This window comes from Muscardinus avellanarius, assembly GCF_963383645.1.
Source record: "Muscardinus avellanarius genome assembly, chromosome: 16".
NCBI lineage: Eukaryota > Metazoa > Chordata > Mammalia > Rodentia > Gliridae > Muscardinus > Muscardinus avellanarius.
Window position 1 is genome coordinate 24,499,367 of NC_137802.1, and position 16,771 is coordinate 24,516,137.

The 16,771-nt window shown below is 43.1% G+C and overlaps 1 protein-coding gene across 1 annotated transcript in view; it reads right to left on the reverse strand.

The window, feature by feature from the left end:
* EFCAB5 (EF-hand calcium binding domain 5) overlaps positions 1 to 16,771 on the reverse strand; it is a gene marked incomplete at its 3' end in the record, with an annotated part of 113,143 nt that overhangs the window by 54,239 nt on the left and 42,133 nt on the right. The window contains exons 5-7 of the mRNA XM_080713998.1: positions 7,161 to 7,316; positions 3,887 to 3,986; positions 61 to 1,466 (exon numbers count right to left, since the gene is read on the reverse strand). Coding sequence (XP_080570124.1) covers positions 61 to 1,466; positions 3,887 to 3,986; positions 7,161 to 7,316 — 1,662 coding nt within the window. The remainder of the gene's footprint in view (positions 1 to 60; positions 1,467 to 3,886; positions 3,987 to 7,160; positions 7,317 to 16,771) is intronic.

Consider the following 16,771-nt stretch of genomic DNA (forward strand, 5'->3'; position numbering starts at 1 on the left):
ATCATCTTCTTCTTCTTCATCATCTTCAGAGATCTCTCCCTGTGTCAGTTCTGACCCCACGTGCGGTTCTTCCACAATCAAGTCTCTCTTTGGTCCATATTCTGGAAATGATATCTTGCGTGGCCCTTGTCCTGGTGACCCTTTGCGCTGACCTTGTGACCCTTTGCGCTCTCCTGGATCTACTGACCCTCTATGTGATGGCCCTTGTTCTGAAGTTGACATTCTGCGTGATGCTGCTCCTGATACTGACCCTCGGTGTGACCCTTGATTGGAAGCTGACGTTCTGCGAGACCCCTTGCGGGGGGGTACTTGTTCTGAGGTTGATTCCCTGTGCAGCCTTTCTTCTGCAATCTGCCCTCTCTCTGATCTTTGTTCTGTGTCTGAGGATACGTAAGGCCCTTCTTCAGCAATTGGCCCAGTCTCTTGTCCTTGTTCTGTCACTGAGTCTCTGTAGGACCCTTGCTCTGCGATCGACCCTCCATGAGGTCCTTCCTCTATCACTGAGCTTCTTTGTGACCCTGGCTCTGCAGTCAGCCTTCTCCGTGCTCCTTGTTCAGTCACTGAGCTTCTGCGTGACCCTGGCTCTGCAAATGACTTTCTCTGTGGTCCTTGTTCTGTCACTGAGCTTCTGCGTTGGCCTTGTTCTGCAACCGATCCTCTCCGTGGACCTGTTTCTGCAATCGATGCTCTGCGTGAGCCTGTTTCTGCTATTGATGCTCTGCGTGGACCTGTTTCTGCAATCGATGTTCTGCGTGAGCCTGTTTCTGCTATTGATGCTCTGCGTGGACCTGTTTCTGCAATCGATGCTCTGCGTGAGCCTGTTTCTGCTATTGATGCTCTGCGTGGACCTGTTTCTGCAATCGATGCTCTGCGTGAGCCTGTTTCTGCTATTGATGCTCTGCGTGGACCTGTTTCTGCAATCGATGCTCTGCGTGAGCCTGGTTCTGCAATCGATGCTCTGCGTGGACCTGTTTCTGCAATCGATGCTCTGCGTGAGCCTGGTTCTGCAATTGACGCTCTGCGCGACCCTGGTCCTGTGGCTGATCCTTTGCGTGATCCTGGAACCAAGCCTCTGTGCAGCCCCTGTTCTATCAGCACCTTCCTTCTGGGTGCTTGGCCTGCAGTTGACTCTTGTTCTGTTTCTGCTTCTCTGGACAGTTCTTGCTCTGCAGGAGGCTCCGTGCCTTGTTCTTCGGTTGAAGTTCTTTGTGATTCTTGTTCTAAAGTTGTCCCTGTCTGTTCTTCTGAGGGGCTTGATGGTGCTGTTGGTTTTCCCTGTTCATCATGTTTTTGTTGATCCTCTAGATTTTCTACAATTTTATTTGGGGGTTTGCTACCATATTTTTTAGATAGTAATGTAGTCATCTCTAAGATCACTTTATCAAAATCTTCATAAATATGTTTCTGACTATCCATGTCTCCCCAAAACTCAAGCAAATCTATCTCTTCAAATTCAACAAGTGGCCCTAAAACAGAAAACAAAACATTTACCTAAACCATTGATCTGAAAGTACAGAATCAGAGCTATTAAATTAATATTTAATTAAGCTGGGCAGGGTGACAAATGCCTGTAATCCCAGTACTTGGGAGGCTGAGACAGAAGGATCACAGGTTCAAAGTCAGCCCCCTCAGCCGGGCGTGGTTCGGAGCCAGCCTCAGCTACTGAGTGAGGCTCTCAGCAACTTAGTGAGACCCTGTTTCCAAATAAAAATATAAAATCGGTCTGGGAGTATAGCCCGGAGGTAAAAGGGTTTCCAGGAACCCCAGTACCACAAAACAAAACAAAAGAAAACAAAACATATTATTACTGGGCGTGGTGGCGCACGCTTGTAATCTCCATGCTTGGGAGGCCAAGACAGGAGGATCGCACAGGTTCGAAGCCAGCCTCAGCTACTTAGTGAGGCTCTCAGCAACTTAGTGAGACCCTGTTTCCAAATAAAGTATATATATATATTTAAAAAAAAGGTCTGGAAGTATAGCCCGGAGGTAGAAAGCCTCTGGGTTCCACCCCCAGTACCACCAAAAAAATAATTAAATAAAACAAAGTCACCCCCCTCAACAAGGCTCTCAGCAGTCTAATGAGACCCTATTCAAAACAAAAAATGAAATAGAGCTAGGAGTATAGTTTGGAGATAAAATGTCCCTGTGTTCAATCTCCAGTACTACACATACACATACAAATTAATATTTATTTTTAAATTATTTTAGTTAATTAAATAATTAATTTGTGATGTCAGGGATCAGTCTCAGAGACTTGCACATGCTAGGCAAGTGAAATATCAATATTTAAAAAGCATTGAGCTGGCTGGGCGTGGTGGCGCACACTTGTCATCCCCGCACTTGGGAGGCTGGGACAGGAGGATCGCGCAGGTTCGAAGCCAGCCTCAGCTACTTAGGCGCTCAGCAACTTAGTGAGACCCTGTTTCCAAATAAAAGATAAGATAGGCCTGGGAGTATAGCCTGGAGGTAGCAATGCCCCTGGGTTCCACTCCCAGTACCACAAAAAATAAAAAATTAAAAAAAAATAAAAACCACTGAGCACTGTGATTGCAATATAGGCCTATTACGTTATTATTATTATTATTATTATTATTATTATTATTATTATTTTGGTGGTACTGGGTTCCTGGAAGCCCTTCTACCTCCGGGCTACACTCCCAGACCTATTTTTACATTTTTTAAAATTTGGAAACAGGGTCTCCTAAGCCAGCGCACGCGGCTGGCTTCGAACCTGCGCGATCCTCCTGTCTCTGCCTCCCAAGCGCGGGGATTACAAGCGTGCGCCACCACGCCCGGCTTGGGCCTATTACTTTAAACAAATATTAGTTGCCTTTTGCTGCAACTCCATAAAAGCAAAAAGGTATTCAAAAGAACATTAAAAATGCTCTCATCCAGCCCTGGTGGCGCACACCTGTAATCCCAGTACTTGGGAGGCTGAGACAAGGGGGTCACAAGTTCAAGAACAGTCTCAGAAAGTAGTCATGAGACTTTCAGCAACCTAATGAGACCCTGTTTCAAAAAACAAACAAACAAACAAACAAGCCGGGCGTGATGATACACACTTGTAATCCCAGCACTTAGGAGGCTAAGACAGAAGGAATGCAGGTTCACGGCCAGCCTCAGCTACTTAGTGAGGCCCTCCACAATGTAATGAGACCCTGTTTCAAAATAAAGAATAAAAAAATAGCATTGGGGGTGTAGCTCGGAGGTAGACGCTCCTGGTTTCAATCCCTAGTATAAATAAATAAATAAATAAGGCTGAGGTACAGCTGTCTTGTGTCAGTCTGGAATCCCATCATTACCTTTGAAATCAGAGGATTCACTCAGAGGTAGAACACCCTAGTTCAACCCCTAGAAGGCAAAACAAAACAAAACAAACAAACAAAAAACTCTCATCACTGTGAATTAAATATCATCTCTTCTTAAAAGCTATGGTTTGAGACAACTGGGTATGGTGGCACACACCTGTAATCCTGTACCCGGGAGGCTGAGACAGGAGGATTGCAGGTTCACTATCAGCCTCAGCAACTTAGCAAGGCCCTCAGCAACTTAGTGACCCTGTCTCAAAGAAAAAATAAAATAGGGCTGAGAGTGTAGCTCAGAGGCACAATGCCTGGGTTCAATCCCTAGTACCATAAATTAAATAATTAAAAATAAATTTGAGCTCTAGGTGAGCTCTGACAATGTTTAGCAATATACTGTGGTGAAAGGTACATTTAGTTATGAAGAAGGGTGAATTTGGTGGGTGAATGAGAAGTAGCTAGAGATATAGCTGACACGTCTGAAGAGCCGTGTTACACGAAGGCATTCCCTCAGTGATCCTGTGCTGTCCCGTCAGTGTCCCGTGACACTGCGGCTTGAGCGTGCTCCTCTGAGTGGCGCTTACATTGTCTTGGGTTTCGGAGTAAACTCCTAAGCGTTTGCGAAGTTTGGTCATAGAATGCTTCCAGCAAGGCCAACGTCCTCTGCCGATCCAAAACCCCCACCTAAACAGAAAGGGTAGAACTAGTTCCAGGAGATTTAAGATTTTTATGTAGACAGAACATGGCTTTGTGAAGCTTTTGTCATCTCCATCACCAGTGGCCACCATCACCACGCTGCAGCATCAAAATCAGTTAAGCAGCGGGTGCAGTGGTGTATACTGTGATCCCAGTAATTGGTAGGCAGAGACAGGAGGATTGCAGGTTCAAGCCCAACCTCATCAATTTAGCGAGACCTTCAGCAACTTATTGAGACCCTGTCTCAAAAAATAAAAAGGGCTTGCCGGGCGTGGCGGCGCACGCTTATAATCCCAGCATTTGGGAGGCTGAGACCGGAGGATTGTGGTTTGCAGACAGCCTCAGCTACTAAGTGAGGCTCTTTGCAACTCAGTGAGACCCTGTTTCAAAATAAAGAATAAAAAAATTGGGCAGGGGGTGTAGCTCGAAGGCCGAATGCCTCTCGGTTTCATCCCTAGACCCACAAAAAAAATAATAATAATAAAATAAAATAAAATAAAAAGGGCTAGGGGTGTATCTCAGAGGTTTAATCCCTAGTACTACAAAAAACAACAAGACCTCAGGAAAGCTGTATTTTGCCCAGGGACACAGCTGCACCCCTGTCCCCAGCCCTTTAATTTTTTTTTTCTCTCAGAGAGGTCTTTCTAAGTTGCTGAGAGTTGAACCTGCAATCCTCTTGTCTCAGTCTTCTAAATATTGGGATTATAGGCATATGCCACCACACCAGGTTCCTAAATTCTGACTTTATCCAGTAGATCCCAGGAATGTTTTGGGATCCTAAGGCTTAGCTTGGAGCTGGTGTCTGCTAATCCCTGAAAATCTGGATATTTCCCTTTTCCTAATGTATATCTGCTCTGGTAAATGGCTGCAGGCCCTTTAAAGAAGGCCTGGAGTAAGATCTACAATACATGTATATGAAAGTCTTATGTATGAGTTGCATAAAGGAAGCTGCCCTTCAAACAAAGAATTTAGGGTATATGAATTGACTTCAGTCTGAGAAGTAGGTAAGAGGCCAAGACTGTCCACTGTGGAGTCTCAAGTCATGTTTCTGGTTCCCTTGTTAGTGCCCTTCTGTATATAGATCCAGTGGTAGTTTAATAGACATTCCATCTGATTTGTGAGCCATATATGACCAACCAAGAAAATCCATTATGTCAGAACACTCAGGTAGCCCGTTTAGTTACAGTAATTCCAGTCATGTATTCAAGAACTAGGGAAATAATCACAGTGTGAGTCCTGGACAAACTGGATGCCGTTAAAACATGGTCTTGGGCCTTGGGGATCGGGTCAAAATGCCATTTATCATAATGTTTATGAGCACTAATTTTGACTAGCAGATATTATCTCTGGAAGTTAAATGCTGTATGTCTTGTGTCACTCTGGAATCCCATCATTACCTTTGAAATCAGAGGATTCACTGAATAGTATCTCTCATTATCAGCTACCACAGAAGGTTTTAGCCATGTTGGTATTTCTCTCATTAATGTTTAGTGTATTTCTCAAGGGAGCATCATTTGGCCACTCGTGGGCAATATATGGTGGAGGTACATGTGTACAGCCAACATATTAGAAAATCAACTTCAGCAATCTTAATTTTTTTTCTTTTTTTTTTTTTTTTTGGCAGTACTGGGGATTGAACCCAGGAGCATTGCACCTCCAAGCTACACCCCCAACCCCAATTTTTATTCTTTATTTTTGAAATAGGGTCTCACTGAGTTGAGAAGAGCCTCGCTAAGTAGCTGAGACTGTTCAGAACTGTGATCCTCTGGTCTCAGTCTCCCGAATGCTGGGATTACAAGCGTGCGCCATCACGCCTGGTTCGTGTGTGTGTGTGTGTGTGTGTGTGTGTGTGTGTGTGTGGGTACTTGGGAATGGAACCCAGGGACTTTCTACCTCTGGGGCACACCCTCGGACCTATTATATTTTTTACTTGGGGTCAGGGTATTACTAAGTTGCTGAAAGGCTCACTAAGTTGCTGCGTCTGGCTTTGAATCTGCCATCCTCCTGTTTCAGCCTCCCAACTACTGGGATTACACCTAGCCAGCGATGTTAACTTCTGTCTTTCAATATAGGAAAAGAAGAAGGTTCTTGCAACTCAATCTAAATTGAATATTAGACCATCTTTGAGTCATGGTTTCATTTAATCAACTAAACAAACTGTTAAACTGTTCCAGATACTCAAAATATTAAGTAGATTTACTCAAAATACCTAAATATACTCAACATTAAAAAATATTAAATACTCAAAACAACCATGATGACAAATTTGGGGCAATCCGATGTTATATTCATTTCTTTAGTCTGGAAGTACTAGTCAGTCCCCACATACATTCCCAGGGTTTCTGCTGCTGTGATTTACGAAAGCTTGCTGTTCTCTTGGAACACTGGCGATCATCTCCCAAGACAGTCTTTGAACTAGTACTCCTGGGCATACCGAGCTCTGATTTCAATTTTGGATTAGGGTTAGGATTACTGTCTCTGACAGAAATAAAAAATGATCTTTACATTTATTTAGGTTTTGATTTCTCTCAGCAATGTGTTATAGTTTTAATTCTGTAACTATTGTGTATATACTTTGTTAAATTTAATTCTAAGTATTTCATGTGTGTGATGTTATTGTAAACTAAGATGCCGAGGCTGGCTTCGAACCTACAATCCTCCTGTCTCAGCCTCCCAAGTATTGGGATTACAAGCGTGTGCTGTCACGCCGGTTCAGTCAGGGTCAATTTTGCCTGCTGCCTTTTCTGTAAAATGAGGGACTTGGACAATGTTCCCTTAGAATTACTATACTGTTGAGTCAGTATCTCAGATGATTTACTAATACAGTACAAGATAAAGAAATCCTGAGGATTTCAGAGTATCTTGGTGGCTGGGCATGGTGGTACATACTTGTAATCTCAGTACCTGGGAGGCTGAGACAGAAAGATCACAGGCTCAGAGCCACCCTCAGTAACTTAGTGAGGCCTTCTGCAATTTAGTGAGAACATGTTTTAAAATAAAAAAAAATAGGGCTGGGGGTGTCGCTCAGAGATAGAATACCCCTGTTCAGTCCCCAGTACCCTCCCATACACAATCAGCAGCAGCAGCAACAGCAACAATATAAAAACTGGTCCTTCGCAACAAATACCATGAAAAGCAATATTTTTAAGGGTCTTAACCTACCTTCCCATGGTCACAATATAGGAAGAGTTCAGCAAACATCTGTCTCCGCATATCAGTTTTTATGACCTCCCGGAATTCATCTGCACAGTGGCAAAGGTGCTTGAGGAGTTCCTCAAAAATGTCACTTTTAAAGTCTACAATGTGTGAAGAGATGTACTGCGAGGGAGGGGGTGGAGAAAAGATAAATGATGACTTAAGACAGGCAAGTGATGCCTACCTAGAATTCCCATACTTGGGAGCTGAGACAGGAGGATTGCAAGTTTGAGCTGGCTTCAGCAATTTAGTGAGATGCTATTTCAAAATAAAAAATACAAAGGCTAAGGATGTAGTTCAGAGGTAGAACACTCCTGGGTTCAATCCCCAGTACTACTAAATAAATAAATAAATAAATAATCCAGGTGTGAGCCAGTTGGTGCATGCTTGTAATCCCAATACTCGGGAGGTTGAGACAGGAGGATTGCAGGTTTGCGGTCACCCTCAGCTACTTAGTGAGACCCTCCACAACATAGTGAGACTCTGTTTCAAAATAAAGAATAAAAAAATAGGGCTGGGGGTGTAGCTCAGAGGTAGAATGTCCCTGGGTTCAATTCCCAGTCCGAAAAAAAAAAAAAAATCCAGCTCATGTTAGCTAGCCTCAAACCTGCAATCCTCCTGTCTCAGCTTCCCAAGTACTGGGATTACCAGCATGTAGCACCACCCTGTGCGATCCTCCTGTCTCCGCCTCCCAAGCGCGGGGATTACAAGCGTGTGCCACCACGCCCGGCACATGACTTAATGCTTTTTATTCAGATATTCCAAGGATTCAGTTCATGTACACAAACAATATTGGCTCAAAAATGTTTCCTTATCATTTGCTTGTCAGGGAGAGGTGGCCAGTGCGGTCCCCAGCACCACACACCAGTAGGAATAGATACTTCTGGAGCAATTTCCCTCTAAGTCACATCAGCACTACTACATAGGGCAGACTCTTCTCACAGTATAAAGTAACAGCAGTCCTAAAACCCTGCCTGTAAGTTAAATGTTCTGAAAATTAAATGAAGGTATACGGCATAAAAGAGCATGTGTCTTCCAAGGCTATGTTTAATTATTGGAGTATAAAGAATGGGGATTCTGAGTAGTTTTGTTTTGTCTTCTGATATTGCAAATATTCGTATATATTTTTTAAGTCTAGGGACTGAAAAATCTATGCTGTAGGGCCATTTCTCTTGATCCCTGTTGAATAGGAATTTCCCAGTAGTGAGGTTACTAACAGAAGGTAAATATGTCTGCATTTTTTGCAGGTTTGACGTGGAACATGTGCCCTTTTGCACTCTCATCACTAATTTATGAGTGGCTATTTCTCCTCAGCCTGACCATCGGTGTGTTTTGCTGCTTGGGTTGGTGCCAATTTGATAGATCAGGAATATTATATTCTTGATCTAAGAGACAGAAGTTATCAAGCACTGGAAAAGTTTTTGAGCAGATGTCTCTTGAAGTGTTAGTCTAGGTCACAGTCAATGAATGTCTTCCCCGCCCAAGCACAGAAGTAGCCAAGTTTACCCTGCCCGACCCCACTTCCACAGCCACAAACCACGGGGCCAGGAGAGGATGCTCAATCTAAGCAAACTTTTTCACTAGGGACTGGGGACTAGGACTTAGGAATACTCAGTTGGTCTGAGTGAGGCTGGACTTAGAAATGTGGAAGGGAGCCGGGCGTGGTGGCGCACGCTTGTAATCCCCGCGCTTGGGAGGCGGAGACAGGAGGATCGCGCAGGTTCGAAGCCAGCCGCGCTGGCTTAAGAGACCCTGTTTCCAAAAATAAAAAAAATTTGTCTGGGAGTGTAGCCCGGAGGTAGAAGGGCTTACATGAACCCCAGTACCACCACCACCACCACCACAAAAAAAAAAAAAAAATGTGGAAGGGAGGAGATAAAACTTCAGAATGCCCTCCTTGCTGGGTGGTGCTACATGCTGGTAATCCCAGTACTTGGGAAGCTGAGACAGGAGGATTGCAGGTTTGAGGCTAGCTAACATGAGCTAATTTAATCTACTTGAGGTAACTAAGAAATTGGTGAAGAAAGTTTTCTTGTAGAATAAAACAGTCCCCTCAGCTGACAATGAGATCAGTGATTCTCAGTGTCACTCCCCAGACCAACACCGTAAGCTCCACCTGAGAACTTGTTAGAGGTGCAATTTTTGAGCCCCACCTCGACCTACTGCTGCATCAGAAACTCTGGGGTACATGTCTGTAATGAGACATGTTAGAAACTACCTCTATCACTGAGCGACACTCCCAGCCTTTTTTATTTATTTTAAAAGAGTCTCACTGGCCGGCATTGGAGCCTGCCGTGAGGCAAGGCCGGTACTGGGACATCCGAGGCCGGGATAAGAGCCTGTCGAGGGGTTAGGCCGGTGCTGGGGCCAGCGAGGCCGGCATCGGAGCCTGCCGTGAGGCAAGGCCGGTACTGGGGCTTCCGAGGCCAGGATAACAACCTGCCGAAGGGCTAGACCGGTGCTGTGGCCAGCAAAGCCGGCATCGGAGCCTGCCGTGAGGCGAGGCCAGCATCGGAGCCTGCCGTGAGACATGGCCAGTGCTGGGGCCTCCTAACCCGGGAACGGAACCTGCCGAGGGGTTAGACCGGTGCAGGGGCCAATGGCCAGCATCGGAGCCTGGCGTGAGGCAAGTTCACTCCTGCGGCCTCCAAGGCCGGGACCAAAGCCAGCTTAGGGGTTAGACCGGTGCAGGGGCCAGCGAGACCAGAACTGGGGCCTCCCATGAGGCAAGGCCGCTGCTTGAGCCAGCGAGGTCTGGATCAGTCCACTGAGTAGCCAGGCCACTACTGGGACCATCAAGAGTGGGATCGGTACTTGCAACGCAGCATGCACAGAGAAATATTGCAGAAAATATAAATCAGACGCTTCTCTTAATCAGCAATAACTAGGAGGAAAAGGGCAACAGGAAGAGATTGAGCTATAGAAAGGGCCCTATAGTGAAGCAACTAATGTGACCAATCAGAGGGTATGTAATACTGGAGGACAGAGCCTCTTTAAAATGCAGGAGGTACATAAACAAATGTATCAAAGTAAATCACCAAAGAAGCGTGTGATGGAGGGAGGGGGAGGGAATGGGATGGGGGCTGGAGGAGGGCTAATTGGATGATGTGTGCTTGTATATCCTCTCAAGTCTTGTACTCCAATGTGATTGATATATGACTACAATGCACCAATTTAAAAAACAAATTAATAAAAAATAAATAAATAAAATAAAATGAATACATAAGTGAGCATGACCAATCATAGCTACAGAAGTAGAAAAAATCGTTCTTTTGTAGTTATATATTATCTAACGAACCTCTTTATGTAGCAATTTTACTTCAATGCTTTATATAATTTAAATCTGTATCATATTGAAACAAGAAACAATTTTCATTATTCCATAATCAATAACAACTAAATTTTGTATAAATAAAATTAATGTATATTAGAATGAAAAATAAATAAATAAATAAAAAATAAAGCACCAAAAATAAATAAATAAAAGAGTCTCACTAAATTGCCTCAGTTTCCCTAGTAGCTGGGATTGCAGATATGATCCACTGTGTTCAGATGAAGTCTTATTTTTCTGTCCCTCTGTATCCATTAGCAGGAATAAATATAATACTTTGTAATGTTTGTATCTGTTTATTGCTTTGTAATTGTGTGTCCATCCTTAATTTGCTTATATTTTTACTCTCCCCGTTCTTGATCCTATCCTTATATAACACATTCAACATGTGTGAGCACCCATGTTCTCTCTCTCTCTCACACATACACAAATTCTTATATTATATTATATATACTTATAATTATATTATTCTTAAATATTATATTATTTCTTATATATTCTTTTTTTTTTTTTTTTTTTGGTGGTACTGGGGTTCCTGGAAGCCCTTCTACCTCCTGGAAGCTCCTTCTACACTCCCACAGGCTACACTCCCAGACCTATTTTTTAACATTTTTATGTGGAAACAGAGTCTCTTAAACCAGCGAGGCTGGCTCCGAACCAGCGCGATCCTCCTGTCTCCGCCTCCCAAGCACGGGGATTACAAGCGTGCGCCACCATGCCCGGCTTATATATTCTTATATATTATTCTTATATATATATTATTCTTATATATAATTTAAGAATATAATTCTTATATTATATTATATATATATACACTCCCATACAGCAATGCATTATTGTATTGTGATATATTATTATAGTGCATTACTTTACTATAGTTGATAATTTGGATGCAGGTCTTGCTCTATTGCTGAAAGTCGCTCCTTGGCGAGGCTGTCCTTAACCCTGTGATCTTCCTGTTTCAGCCTCCCAAATTCTGGGATTACAGGAATGTGCCACCACACCCAGCTTCTATAATCTGTTTTTTTTGTTTTGTTTTGTTTTGGTGGTACTGGGGATGGAACCCAGAGGCTTTCTACCTCTGGGCTATACTCCCAGACCTATTTTCTATTTTATTTGGAAACAGGGTCTCACTAAGTTGCTGAGAGCCTCACTAAGTAGCTGAGGCTGGCTTCGAACCTGTGTGATCCTCCTGTCTCAGCCTCCCAAGCACAGGGATTACAAGCGTGCGCCACCACACCCGGCACTTTTTAACATTTATAGATATAAAATATAGCCTTGCCAAAGTATGGAAGTGTCTGCCTGTATTCCCAGAACTGAGGAGGCTGAGGCAGGAGGATCTCAAGTTCAAGGCCAGCCTGAGCAATTTAGGAAAACCTTGTCTTAAATAAAATTTATTCATTTATTTTTTATTTTTTATATTTTGCAGGCCTGGGGATGGAACCCAGGGTCTTTTGACCTCTGAGCTACACCCCCTGCCCTTTTATTCTTTTTTTTTTTTTTTTTTTTTTTTTTTTTTGGTGGTACTGGGGTTTCTGGGAGCCCTTCTACCTCCGGGCTACACTCCCAGACCTATTTTTTATATATATTTTTAAATTTGGAAACAGGGTCTCTTAAACCAGCTCGGCTGGCTTTGAACTTGCGTGATCCTCCTGTCTTCGCCTCCCAAGTGCAGGGATTACAAGCGTGCACCACCACGCCAGCCTATTTTTTATTCTTTATTTTGAAACTGGGTCTCACTGAGTTGCAGATGGCCTCAATAAGTATCTGAGGCTGTCCTCGAACAGCAGTCCTCAGGTGTCAGCCTCCCAAATGCTGGGATTACAAGCGTGCACCACCACGCCCAGTTTAAAATAAAATTTAAAAAGGCTGGGAATGTAGCTCAGAAGTAGAACATGCTTCTGTGTTCAGTCCCCAGTAAGGGCAGAGGGAGAGAAGGGAGCATATCTCAGAGCCTTTGCCTAATCAGTTCAATACCCAGTACTAAAAAATTAGTCCCTTTAGAAGTAGTAGTAGTAGTAGTAGTAGTAGTAGTAGTAGTAGTAGTAGTAGTAGCAGCAGCAGCAACAACACTGGGGATTGAACCCAGAGGCATTCTGCCTCTGAGCTACACTCTTAGCCCTATTTTTTTTTTTTTTCAGTACTGGAAATTGAATCCAGGGGTATTCTACCTCTGAGCTATACCCCCTGCCCTATTTTTTTTTTTTTTGGGCGGGGTCTGAGGATGGAACCCAGGGGCATTTGACCTCCGAGTCACACCCCCTACGCTATTTTTTATTCTTTATTTTGAAACCGGGTCTCACTGAGTTGCAGAGGGCCTCGCTAAGTAGCTGAGGCTGTCTGTGGACCGCCATCCTCCTGTCTCAGCCTCCCGAATGCTGGGATTACAAGCATGCACCACCATGCCCGGCTTAAAAGGGTCTCACTAAATTGCTGAAAGTCTTCACTGGCCTCGAACCTCCTGTCTCACCCTCCCAAGCACTAGGATTACAGGCGTGCACCACCACGACAAGCTCCTATTTTTTATTCTTTATTTTGAAACGGGGTCTAAGTTGCAAAGGGCCTCACTAAGTAGCTGAGGCTGGCCACAAACCTGTGATCCTCCTGTCACAGCCTCCCATGGTACTGGAATTACAAATGTGGGCCACTAGGCCTAGCTCCTACTCTATTTTAAATTTGGAAACAGGGTCTCACTAAGTTGCTGAGGGCCTCACTAAATTGCTGAGGCTGGCCTCAAATCTGTGATCCTACTGGCTCAGTCTTCCATGTACTGGGATTATAGTCATTTGCCACCACACACGGCTCCATTAAATTATTTTTTAAATTTTGAAACCTGCACAAAAAAGGGATTTTTTTTTTCAGGATTACAAGCCTGCACCACCACCACACCCAGATTTTTTATTCATTTGATTATTTAACTTGTCTGTTATTCCTTCAAAAATCTTAAAATTTTTGTTACTTCATATTAGATGTTTTGCTTATAAAACATATATAGCTCCCCTTTCTCCACTAATCTGAAACCATCAATCATTGGATAAATTATTGGTTTAAAAACAGATTATACCGCCGGGCGTGGTGGCACACACTTGTAATCCCAGCGCTTGGGAGGCTGAGACAGGAAGATCACACAGGTTCGAAGCCAGCCTCAGCTACTTAGTGAGGCTCTCAGCAACTTAGTGAGACCCTGTTTCCAAATAAAATAGAAAATAGGTCTGGGAGTATAGCCCAGAGGTAGAAAGCCTCTGGGTTCCATCCCCAGTACCACCAAAACAAAACAAAACAAAAAAACAGATTATAGAAGCTGGGTGTGGTGGCACATTCCTGTAATCCCAGAATTTGGGAGGCTGAAACAGGAAGATCACAGGGTTAAGGACAGCCTCACCAAGTAGCGACTTTCAGCAATCGAGCAAGACCTTCATCTAAAACAAAAAATAAACTGGGCTGAGGGTGTAGCTCAGAAGTAGAACGCCCTCAGTTTCAATTCCCAGTACCATAAATAAGTAAATATAAGAAAACAATGAAAACAGAGTCGAGGAGTCGGGAAAGACAAGAAAAAAAATACTCTTTTACCCAAGGTGCACATGGAGTGTAAGATTCATCTTGATTTTAGAAATGCAAAAAGCAAACTATTCATTTTAGTGTTGGGGAGATATGATAGTTTGGAGTTTTTTAAAAGAGTGGGAGAAGTGACATTTACAACATGTCACTTCTCATTTATTAATTAAATTAATTAAGTTATAAATAAGACAAATCCAAAGCTGGAAGCAAAATATGGAGCAATTTGTGTGCTGTCCACGGGCAAGGGCTGCTAAGCTACTCTGCATCGTTTCAGTTTTAGTATTTGTGCTACTGAGTCAAGCACAAGAAGATACAATTTAACAAGTCATTGCTTGAGAAACCCTCTCTCTATAAACTGAAAAGGATTGGGATGATGATGATGATTCTTGTGGCACTGGGGATTGAATCCAGAAGAATTCTACCTCCAAGCTATACACCCAACCCTATTTTTTTAAGTTTTATTTTGAAAGAGGGTCTCCCTGTTGAGTTTCCCTGTGAAACTCCCTGAGGAGTCTCACTACTTGCGGAGGCTGGCCGTGAACCTGCGATTCTCTTGTCTCAGCCTTCCAAATACTGAGATTACAGGTGTGTGCCACCACACCAGGCTGGGAGTTCATTTTTACATTATTACACTAATAGTTCCTTTACTTTTTAAAAAAATTATACAATAATGTTACATTGGCAATTTATGGGTAAAATAGGGGCTCTAGAATAAACGGATTCTCAATTAAACATTGGTAAGAGGTCACACAAGAATTTTTCATTTCAGTCTGGCAGATTAAATTGTCTTTCCAAAGATATATGAAAAGAGAATGAAAAGTCGAGGGGTTTTTTTCCCCACTCTGGACTGGGGATTGAACCCAGGGGGATTCTACCTCTGAGCTACACCTCCAGTTTTGTTTTGCTTTTTTAATTATTTACTTTGAAACAGGGTCTCACTGAGTTGCAAAGGGCCTCACTAAGTACCTGAAGTTGTCGGCGAACCACGATCCTCCTGTCTCAGCCTCCCAAATGTTAGGATTACAAGCGTGCGCCACCACGCCCAGCTTAGTCTTTATTTTGAAACAGTGCTTCTTTGAACTGCAGAGGGCCCACTAAGTAGCCGAGGCTGGTCATGAACCTGTGATCCTCCAGTCTAAGTACTGGGACTATAAGCATGCACCACTGCAGTGGCTAAGAAAACACAGGAGACCACAAAGAACTCGGGTTTCCTCACAGCTTCTCACGGGTCCACTGCTTGGCTATATCGTTCTTTCTCTAAAAAATCTGGGCATGAGAGAAAATTTTTTACCTGAAATCGTGATGAGCTATTTGCAGCTGACTCTACCAAAGTAAAGAAGACTTTTTCTGTCTTCTGATTGTGATTTATCCAATATGAAAATGGGAATAGGTCATGCTTAAAGATACACACATGACATGGATTTCCTCAGGAACATGTATATTTTAATGCAGGTATTTTGCATTAAATTAAGTTAACTTTTTCCCTTATTTTGAAAAATTGAATTTATATGGGCACTAGAAAATCTCTACCATTCAAAAATTTTATTTTATTTTATTTTTTGTGGTACTGGGGTTCCTGGAAGCCCTTCTACTTCCGGGCTACACTCCCAGACCTATTTTTACATTTTTATTTGGAAACAGGGTCTCCTAAGCCAGTGAGACTGGCTTTGAACCTGCGTGATCCTCCTGTCTCCGCCTCCCAAGCGCGGGGATTACAAGCGTGCGCCACCACGCCCGGCAAAAATTTTAAATTTTTTAACTTCCTTTTTTTCTGTTGGAAGGAAGAAAATTAATGATGTAGAAAAAATTTCACTTGGAGCCCAGCATGGTGGCGCATGCTTGTAATCCCTGCGCTTGGGAGGTGGAGACAAGAGGATCACACAGGTTCGAAGCCAGTCTCACTGGCTTAAGAGACCCTGTTTCCAAATAAAAATATAAAAAGAGGTCTGGGAGGTCTGGGAGTGTAGCCCGGAGGTAGAAGGGCTTCCAGAAACCCCAGTACCACCAAACAAAAACAAACAAAAACAAAACAAAACAAAACATTTCACTTGGAATATTATCTACTTTTTTTGGTACTGGGGATTGAATTGAGGGGCAGCTTACCTCTGAGTTATACTCCAGCCCATTTATTATATAAAATTAATTAATTTATTTATATTTTGGTACTTGAGATTAAACCCAGGAGCATTCTACCTCTGAGGTACACCCCCAGCCCTATTTTATTTTTATTTTGAAACAGAGGCTCACTAGGTTGATGAGAGTCTCACTACTTGCTGAGGCTGTCTTAGAACCAGCGACCCTCCTATCTCAGCCTCCCAAATACTGGGATTACAAGTGTGTACCACCATGCTTGGCTAGTTTGTTTGTTTTGAAACAGGGTCTTACTGGGTAGCTGAGAGTCTTGCTATGTTGCTGCGGCTGTCCTTGAACCTGAATCCTCCTATCTCAACCTCCCAAGCACTGGGATTACAGGTGTGTGCTGCAACACCCAGATGAAAATTCACTACCTCTAAAGAAAGGTTTGTTCAATGCACAGAGTAATATATTTATTTGACTAGCCACTTTAGAGGGGAAATTGAGTTAGAGTCTCCCTTCTACTATCTGTCAAAATAAATTTCAAGTTAATTTTAAAAAGTAAAAAGAGCTAGAAAAACAAGGTAAATATTTACTTGCTGAGGAGAGAAACTTG